We start from the raw sequence: 11,047 nt of genomic DNA on the forward strand, positions 1-11,047 counted from the left end.
ACTGTGGACCTCCTCTCCTAAGTCCAGCCTCGGCTGCCTTGGCTCGTTCCACTGCCTCTGCGTAGCTGGTAGGCAATCCAGAAACAACATAAGTATATAAAGCAGGATGTAATCCATTTATAAACCTGCTATATTTTGCCCTCGCATTCCCAGCTACGTGAGGTGCATACTTCAACACGAGGGATCTTGCTAAAGGAAACGGGACAGATAGGCCATCTGAGGCTGCTGCTTATTCTTAATATCCCATCGAGCAAGAGTAGAAAATTTTGAAGCATATTCTGCAACAGTCATCGTTCCCTGCTGCAGATTATTAAATTCGTTCTCTTGAGCATTATAATAGGAAGGAGGGGAGTACTGCTCCAAAAACTGGGCCTTTAAGACATCCCCGGTGACTTCAATCCCGGCCTCTTTCAGTCCAATCTCAGCGGCTTCCCACCAAGATTTAGCTCGGTCTTTCAACTGATAAAGAGCAAGTTTCAGTCTCCGAGCCTTGGAATACTCAACAATATTAAACAGATGCTCAATATCCTTCGACCAGGCCTCTGCTCTTTCAGCACTCTCAGTGCCAAAGAACCTCGGTGGTTTCAGATCCTGGAATCGAGCCATCACTACATCCATGGACAATCCTTCAAATTGCCCAACTATCCTCTCAGTACTGCTACTCGCAGTTTCATTCGTGTGATCCATCTACAAATCAAATGATGAATATCACAATTCAGTATCAATTTCACATCTTCATCATCTCATATCATCAATCTCATCAGATACTTACTCGAATCAAATCAAGTAAGAGCAAGTAATACAAATAAATCAAACACATGCGCACAATTCATTTGTGCCTATTCACGTGTACACAAGACTCAATCGAGCATTCCCAACTATGCTCTGATACCATCTAGTGTGGGACCCTTAGCTCCTAATCGTTATTACAATGCAATCTGATTAGGGTTAACTAATTACAGCGGAAAACGAGTTTAAATTTTCTTTACAATAAGCCCAAATCATTTTATTTGAATACTAAAAATAGTATTTAATCTCACGTCATAAACATACCCACACGTAATCAAAATCAATCATATACAAACAACTCATATTCTCGGGACATGCCCCAGTATATAGATACATAACATATATACTGGGAACAAGACAAAAACATAAAACCTCAGCCCAAGCTGTGGCTCCCTCCAGAAGTACCCTCTCCGGTCTCCTAATATCCTGGAGTACCTGCCATTGTCCATACACAAAGACAACAACAGCCCCCCTTGGGGGTGAGCAAAGCTCCGTATGGAACAACCAATCATATATACCACAGATATCTAAACAATGATATATGGTATGCAATGCATGTATGTCGTGGAGGTATCAGGTCAAATGCCCATCCACTGAGCACATGTCAGAATCAATCGAATCGCTATCAAATCAATGCTCGAGCTGGCACACCGGCCTCAATAAGGGATACTCGTATGATAGCGTCGACAAAGCGCCATCAAATCCCAAATCTCATATCCAATCATCGGGGCCACAATTGTCTATGCTTTACGGGTCATATAATACCAACATAGCAATTGTGTTCACAAACCCCAGAATCTAATCAAATCATATCAGGGTATCCAAGGATCATAGCTCAACGTGCATGTCATGTATCGATGTATGCATCAAACGATGTGTGTTAACAAAACATTTAATTTATACATCGATATCTCAATCTCAATGTCATGTATGCCACATCAATCAACAAATAAGGCATATAGACATGTATTCTCATTCCAATCAATCAAATCAATCCGACATAGATCATATAATACAGATACCTGTCGTATGTTACCCGGTCGCAACATACCTCAGTTCTTCGTTTCCAGTTGATGTAGCCTGAAGATATTGACATTACACTTTATCTACATCAATAACATACTCATTCCAATCAATAACATAATCCAAAATCATTAATATGAGTTTCAAATATCATTTGAAACTTCAAAAATTCATATCAAATCCAAATCATATCATAATTCAATTCCGACTTCGATTATGAGTTTCTTGTCGGTTATTCTACTACATATAGGAAATTCAACTTCAAATACATGCTATTCCAGCACTTTGATATTTCAAGCTGCTAGAACCAGAAGAAAATTACCTCAGTCAGAAGCCCTCAACGCGAAGATCACAAATATATAATTTGTTTCGCGTTTAGACAGCGTTTCGAAATCGATTTGGACGGAAGAAAATCGAATCTCTCGTGTCTCTTGAATTCTCTTAAATGTAAAATGAAGAAAACGAATGAAAGAACTCATTCTTATCTCCACCGCCTACGCGCTCGGGCGGTCGAATTCTCGCGCCCGAGCGCGAGAGGTTCTGCCCCCGAGTTTCAAATGCACCGCGCTCGGGCGGTCAAAAACTATCGCTCGAGCGCGGCATGTTCTGTTCGAGCACACCCCTTATTCCACACTGGCGCTCGGGCGATCATTTTCTACCGCCCGGGCGCCACACGTTCTGTACCAAATGTTGGTTTTGGTATTATGTTAGCGTCCGGCTTCTCCACTCGAGCTCTTACAACGTCAATTCATATCCAATACTTATTTTCTCAATTTCATTGTCATAATATACATCAATTGCATAATCACATATTAAATTCATGAATTATCGATAATCACATAGGATTTACGATAATATGATACACGGTCCTTACATGCATGCCATATCTACAAGTCTTGAGACGCGAGAGCTTAAAACACGATTGTTGGTGACCCATGGCCTCTTGTAAACTGGCCTTTCCAAGCAACTGGGCAATTTTTGCATTCCCAGTGCATGCAATCAAGGCTGCCCAACATTCCATGGAACCCGTGCCTCTCATCATGCATTTGAAGAAGACGTTGAACATCATCAGCATTTGATCTTCTCAAATATCGAACACTAAATAGTTCAACCACATATATGCAGAACTTGAAAAGACACTTGATGGCAGTTGATACACCCATGCCTAGGTACTCGTCAAGATGGTCGGCCAGGACTCCATACGCCAATTGACGAATTGCAGCCATGCATTTTGTAGTGTTGACAAGCCTTTTCTTCTCTGCAGCATCGTCCCTTTGTCGAAAATACAGTGAACTGATTCTCAAGTGCATTCACTATTCGAAAGAATAACTCTCTTCGCATGCGAAATCATCTTCGAAATATTTGATCTGGATACACCGGGTTTGTGGACAAATAATCATTGAAGAGCCTCGTATGCCCGGCTGCACGATTTCTTTGGATGAACCTTCTTCTTCATCGCATCACGTTATTACTTTGATACGATTCAACTATTTGTCGGCTTTGTTGAAGTATCAAGACATTAGCTCTTTCCTTGGATCATAATATTCGTCATCAACTTCAACTTGGACTTCGTTTTCACTTGTCGAGCTAGAGCCGGAACTACTAGAATATTGAGATATTTTGGAGTAAAAAAATTCAAGTCTACGTATTTGCCAAATGGTATGTTTGTAGAATGAAGAATTGTACAACACAAGATGTATATATATTTTTAAATTTGCAACGGCTACTTTCCAACGACCAAATTTGCAACGACTAAATTCCAACGACTACTTTGCAACCGCTATATTCCAACGACTACTTTCCAACGACCATATTTGCAACGGCTATATTCCAACGACTACTTTGCAACAACTACATTAGTTGACCGGAGAGTTACATTAACGGAAATGAAAACTATATTGAATGAAAATTATAACAAATGAAAATTACAATAATCGAAAATTACAATAACTGAAAATTAAATATTCCATCTCCCCTTAATCTCTTGACATAGACTTTCGTGGATGATAAGTTGCTCATATGTCATTTGCGAAGTATCCTTCGAAAGGATTGCGTATTCCTTTAGTTGAACTTTGGCCCATGACAGCTTTTGCTTTCATCTCCTCTACTTCGAGTTGTTTTTGTTTCATTTCAACTTCAGTTTTTTTTCATTCTTGTATACTCAGTAAACTTTGCAAACATATTGCCCAAGTTTGTTGTCATACATTCCATGTCCGATCTCGTTTTGCCTTTTCCCTTTCTTTTTGCAGCCTTCTGACCCATTGGACAATTTTTTTCTTTATTTAGGTCTACATGTAGGCTCGCATCTTGGTTGGATCAGGTGTTGCTTGCTCCGGACTCCGAGGTCCTTGCCTGCTTCGTGCAAACAAGGTGATTAACGGACTGTGGAGTAAACATTGGACGGTATTTTATGATTCTCCACACATGCTCGAGATTAAATGCGATGCCGTTATTTTCCTCGCAATATTTTTCATATGAAAGCCGTATAATATCCTCATCACCGTGACCGCTACGATATGCACTATAATTGTTATTGTAATTTGCATTGAATCGATATACTTTTTTTTGGATGGTATTGTGCCAGTGCGATTGTATGACACTTGCACTCCTATTTGGTGTATAGGCGGGACGATCGTCATTGTAGTAGCTTGCAACACGTCCCCAGAAAGCTTCCGCATTTTTATCCTTGCCGATGATTGGGTCATCCCTGATAGGGACAAACAATCTCGCTAAGACCTCGTCTTCAACTTTTTTCCAGGTTGACCGTTTTTTTCTACCCTTAGCGCCAGAATCCACTATTCTCCAAATTTGAGACTTCAATTGGGGATTCACGGTCGGACAATTGAGTCTCTGGGACGAAAGTCGGGGTGCCAGGTTCATTTTCCATCAGAGATGTATAAAGCATACTGGTTGCATGTGGAGTAGATGAATAATTTGGTGAATATGGATTATATAGATAATTTGGTGGATATGGATTATATGGATAATTTGGTGGATATGTGTGATGTAGATAATTTTGTGGGTATGGAAAATATGAATAATTTGGTGGAATTTGTGAATTTTGGGAAGAAGTACTTTCTTCCGGCATTTTTGGATAATTCACGAAATTACTAAAAAAACCTCAGTAATTTTCATCCATTTCGACTCAAAGTAAGATTTTAGAAATAAATTTTTCAAATAATATTGATATGGTGAAAATAGAATATAGAAATTTTTTTTAGTGATTTATGATGTAGAATAATGTGTTCGGATGTTTGAAATAATTTGGGGAATGTGTGAGTATTTATAGATGAATTTTTAATTTTTTTTATTAAAATAGCCTTTAAAATAATTTTTTAATATTTTTAATAAAACTAACCGTTACTATTTTAATATTATTAAATATAAATAATCTCTATTTTAACTATTTAAATAAATTATTAAATTAAATAATATACATATATATATATATATAAATACATGTAATTAATGGGGACCATGTTTGAACGCCCACGTCATGTTGCACAAGTGAGTTTGATATTAACACATCATTGTTGTTCAAATCAATGGTTTGAACACCAACGTAGGTATCCTAATAAATGAGCTATGTGAGTGCGCTATCAACTTATGTGTACAATTGTTTGTATTAATATCTCAAAAAGTTCCGCAGTATGAAGTGTCAAAAATAGCCATTTGATAGATAAATATACTTTTAGCTGATTTTGAACAAATAAGTACATATTTTTTTAGAAATGCAGCTCGATATTATCTAAATTTTGTTGTGTTGGGTCCGGTGAGCCAAATCTTTAAATCTCGTTATTTTGGGTAGGCGGCCATGAGCATGGTCGGCCATGAACACCAAAACAAAGGTTAGGGGCTACTCGAGCACATGCATGGTGATGTACCAATTACGAGGAGTTGAGCTTCAAAATCCACTCACTGCTAGAAAAATCAAACAAAAAAGGGAATGACAATAAGATTATGTTAATAGAGAGCTCGTTTAGGATCACCAAGTACAAGCCATCAACTTCTCAATGATCGCAATCATCCTCACATTATGCTCATATATTGAAGTCACATTTCTCAAACGTGCAATCATAAGCACCTTGACAGTCACTTGCATCATAGAACAAGTTAGTACATCATACAACTCTTGTAAATGAAAGTAATGTCAACATCATTCAAGATTATCTAGCTCATCGGTACTAATGTTAGCATCTGCCTCTTTTGAAGGAGTTTTAATAAGTGTTAATTCTTTATGTTTCCGACTAGAACAATATTTAAATTCCTTGTCCAATCTGGAGGTAGGACCAATAAGTTTGTTTTGATAAGAGTATCACAAACAGTTTATATTCCTTACCAAGTCTAAATAATCTTTAAATTCCTTGCCCAATCTTTAAATTCAAAAAATATATATAGAAAATGAACATATAAATATTACTGATTATTTTAAATAATTTATAAGACAAAAATTATGGACTTTTTATTTTGAATCATAATTCCATTATTTTGAATTTTCACCAACATCCGATGAAAACGAAAAATCAAATTTTCTTAAAGAGCACGTGGTAACCAATTATTCAATTATGATCTCGAATAATATAGTCAATTAAAATTTTTAAAATGTAGAGCTTAATTGCATCTCATGCAACCTCAATATTTTTCGTCTCATGTTTTGATATGGACCCAATAATATTACGTCTTTTGTCATTGTGTGTCAAGACGACCCATCAATCTTGAATCGCACTTGACGGTAGCAATAATATGAGACAAAGTCATTAAAGTTTCATTCAATCCTCTCCAATAATAAGACTCAGGCACTGAAGATGAGTAGTGTTAATCATTCGACTACTTTTGATGGAAGATAAAGAAAAATATAAACTCTTTTAATTTTTCTTTTAATGTATTGATAAAAAATTTGAATCATGTTCAAAATGAGATATTTTAATTTTTTTAAAAAAATTTCATCATTAATTTTAAAAATTTTGTGCCATGTTTGGTTTGTACGTGTTAGGATATAAAATGTATTTTAGAGTGGGTGCATAAACACTTTAAAAATTATTTACTGAATGTTTGAACCAAACTAGATATTCAAATCAAAAACAAATTTTTTTTTAACTCCTTAAGTCCTAATAACAACTAGACAGATGCGGCTGAACCACTTTAAAGTAGATAAAAAAGTGCGGAAATGATCCGGATGGATCTGAATATCAATATAAGAATCTTTTAATAGTGAATCTAGATTAAGTAAAGTGCGGTTGAAAGCAAGTAACACATTAATTTATGAAAGTTCGAAAGAAAAATCCTTTTACGTCTTACCTTATTCAACTCCGGAAAGAATTCACTATAAGACTTTGATTTTACAACTTGTGTATAAACCCACTTCAATCTAGGATTTAAAATTTGTATAAATTGAAACTTCTAATACACACCACGACAACAATAGTCACATAAAAGATATTAGTAGAGAATCCTAAGATTCACTGACTTCAACAACTCCTGGTTGGATTTTTGAGATCCGGTTTCAAAAATTGTTGACTGCCATCGATTATCGTTAATGATATGAAGTAAACTATAATATTTGAGAGAGTTTGAAGCTTTGCAGAGTGAAAAGTTCACAAGGTTTCAATATCTTACAGACTCTCTCAATTTATAGTTGCTCTTGGTTCTGACATTCAAAACTTTGCAACGTTCGACAGTCGTATGTGTAGAGCCCAGAATCAGTACACGTAAAACCTATGCATTTGTTTAAATTGTTTAGTCAAGTTTAAATTATTTTTAGCGATGCATGATTTATTTAATTGCAATATTTTAAATTATTTATGTTTATGTGATACACGCTAAATTTTTTCTTGAGTTTCATGTTTCAGGCGATTATTCGATGCAGTATCGAGGAAAAGAGACCGACGATGATTTTGGCAAATTTACAAAATGGTATTTTATTTTAAGTTAAGATTGGGGCATTTTAAATGATTTATTAAGTTTTTAGTATTTCAAAAGCCTAATTTAATTATTAAGTGATTTTATGAGTTTTAAACTTTTAAAGATGTGTCACTTGTGCATTTTATTTTAAAGTAGAGGTGTTAGATAAGTTAGTATTAGATTAGTATTATTTTATTTTTAATTATTTACCCATGCATGATTATCCCCTAATTAGGCAATTAATTATTTAATTAGGCTATTTCCCCTACACTAACTCACTGCACACACACATTACACACACCATCAGCACACACACAATTCACACCCCTTTCATTACATTTTTTTTAAAACCAAAAACTAGGGTTCTTAGTCCAAGAGCAGCCGCCCCTCCTCTGAATATTTTTCAGCAAGGTTTCGTGAGTTTTCTACAAGAAATCGAGCCACAAATAGTTCCGGATCAACCTCGCATCTTTCCCGCTTTGGTATCGTCGGTTCGGTAATTTTAAATATCAAAAGACATGTATATTCTTTCATTCTTGCATCGATCTTGTCATATTATACGTTTTGTTGTTTATTATGCGTGAAAATTCATGTATGTTGTGCAAAGTTTGAGTAGAAATTTGTTGGATCGATTTTGAAACATTTTTGGATCTCAAAACTCGAAATTTGCTGTCATTTTAAAAACTGCAATTTTTCGGTCGATTTTCTGGAAAAACTTTCAACATATAAAACGTAGAAATTTTTGATACCTTCGATTCGACAATAAATTCGAAATATTTGAATAAGCAATGAGTGAGTTATGATAGTTTTCGTGGGACTGCTCAAACTGCATTTCTTTGAAGAAAAAAATGTGTTCTTGATGTGTTCTTGAAGTTTTATTGTTTCATGCTTTGTTGGGGATCGACGGATGATCACTGCTGCGTTTAAGTATATCGAGAATGATGTTGGGATGATTGTTGGTGTTTCGTTTCGTGTCGTTAGGCACTTGGTTGAATAGAAATCGTAAGAATTGATTTGGTGTCAAATTTCGTGTTCATGAGTTGTATTGCGTTGTAGGTTGGACATCGTTGTTTTCGGGGCGTTCATATAGGTTTAGTCAATGCCATAGCACCCTAGGACGAGTCTCGATGTGTTGGTTCAGGGTCGTAGGATCGAGTTAGGATTATTAAGTCAAAAGTGTAGTGAATTTTCGTTTATTCACGATTCCAGTAGGTACACGGACCCGTAGCCGGACCCTAGCACGGGGTCCGTGCCCTTTTTTCCTTAAAAATGTGAATTTTCAGCACCTACACGGACCCCGACCCTGACCCTACACGGGGTCCGTGTCCTCCTTAAAAAAATTAAATTTTTTTTTTAGGGATTGTTTTGGGGATTGATGTTATGATTTAGTACGATGATTAAACGAGGTCAAGTCCCGAGAGATTTAGAACGTTTTGTCATTTTTGAGTGTTAGAATGACTATACGTCTAAGTTATGCAAGATAGGCATTCGAACTCATGTTAGTATGTGCAACAGTGGCCCCAAGCGAGATCCAATGAATCCCTCAACGCCAAGTAAGTTTGTTCGACGTGCAAAAGAAAATACTTTTAAGTTTTTCAGGTATGCTAAATGTTTTGTGACCAAATTATGAACGGGTTTGGAAGTCGGTGAACTTGTCCGAGGACCTCTCCATCCCGATAAAGCATGATCGGGTTTAGATTAGGATTTGAAAGCGGTAAAGCATGACCAGGGACCAATCCACCCGGTAAAGCATGATGGGGATCTCATGTATGTGGCAGTGGATTTTTCCTGTCAGCCCACTACTGTGGTTTAGTCTGATCAGACATATTTATGTATGAGTCACATGCTTAGAAACATATCTCTACGCAAAATGATGTTATGTATGCTCAAGTACGTATGATGCAAGTTTGTTTAAGAAAAGTTTTATGATGATGGCACGTCTACGTTTATGCTACTATGTTCAAGTTTCAAGTATGTTTAGTTAGAATAGGTGCCCGTCGAGCCAAGTGTTGGCCGAGGGTTCGTGTTGAAACTCTATGTATAAACAATCTTTATTTTAATAATATTTGAAATTATTGTTTTGGCACATCTTTATCTGTATACCCATGCTAGTTGCATAGCTTTAATATACAAATATTATAAATAATATGAGATGCTCATATGATGAATATCATGAAAGTCATATTTGCAATACTGTATATTCTAAACAGTTCCCAGTCGATTCAGCCGTCGCTAAGAAGGATATAGGCCGCTTGAGTTTGAGACTAGTATCTGCGATGTGAGTGCTCTTCGTAGAGTGCGCTGAATAACCCTCCATAAAGGACTTTCCAAGTGGTTCTCACTTATCGAATGGAAACATCCTAGTTTATGGTTGTACAACATTAGTTCTTATGACCCGTGACAAAATTGAGACTCTATATGCTAGCATTGCACTTTGACTTGTTTACCGACTCTCATGGGGTCATCAGGTGGCAAGGTTGGGTATTTTGTCGAAACATATAGGAGTCGATGCATTGTAGTCAGGAATTCACCGCTTACCTTCGGGTATGGATATCCTATGTGTATGTAGTTTGAAATATCTGATCAGAGTATGGTGGTAATTAAGAAAAGGGTTTCTTAGATTACACCATCGATGCAAATACGACATGACACATAGTATCGATTCTTTGACAGCTCTCAATATACCAATAGTTGTCGAATCGGTCGAGATATATGAGTTAAAGGGACCGTACTGTACGCTAACCATAATGGAATGGTTCTTGCAGGCACTATCCGTTGATACCTAGGGAATCATGTAAGCGATGCTGCTAGGAGTTTAACATGATTGGTTGGGTACTATCACACTTGAGTTCTGACGTTCTTATTATCAATGAGTTGATAAGTAAGAATTGAGCAATTGGGGTATGCTCATATAAGGACATGTTTAGTCTCGAATCACATTGAGATGTGAACCCACTGCTAGTTGTATCAATGAATCAATGAGGGCCACATAAGTCCTAACTTTCTAGATCCCGTTGAGAAATAAAATAGTTCAATGTGTTGAACGACTTATAAAAGAGTTTATAAGCGTATATAAAAATTAGAAGTATGACTTCTATAAGGGGAATGTGACTTTTAATTTGAGGAAGTGTTCCTAAATTAAAAGTTGGCCAAATAAATAATGCATTTGAAAATTGTGATTTTCATAAACATTATTATGGACTAAATTAAATTAATTCAAGTGTTGAATTAATTAAACACTAGTGGACATAGTAGAGTTTAAATAATTAAATTAATTCAAGTGTTGAATTAATTAAACAATATTCGGCCTTGTAAAGCCCAATTAGAAATAATT

General features: G+C 36.2%; 1 protein-coding gene across 1 annotated transcript; it reads right to left on the reverse strand.

Moving 5' to 3' along the window:
* Positions 1 to 2,723: 2,723 nt before the first annotated feature.
* On the reverse strand, positions 2,724 to 3,122 carry LOC142528440 (uncharacterized). The gene has a single exon (XM_075633490.1). It carries the CDS (start codon positions 3,120 to 3,122, stop codon positions 2,724 to 2,726), a length of 399 nt encoding a protein of 132 aa, XP_075489605.1.
* Between the last annotated feature and the right edge of the window lie 7,925 nt (positions 3,123 to 11,047).

The sequence above is a fragment of the Primulina tabacum genome, chromosome 16, assembly GCF_025594145.1.
Source record: "Primulina tabacum isolate GXHZ01 chromosome 16, ASM2559414v2, whole genome shotgun sequence".
NCBI lineage: Eukaryota > Viridiplantae > Streptophyta > Magnoliopsida > Lamiales > Gesneriaceae > Primulina > Primulina tabacum.

Bases quoted from the DNA above. Each gene is read 5' to 3' on its own strand.
- LOC142528440 (XM_075633490.1), bottom strand. From the start codon at position 3,122: ATGCACTTGAGAATCAGTTCACTGTATTTTCGACAAAGGGACGATGCT.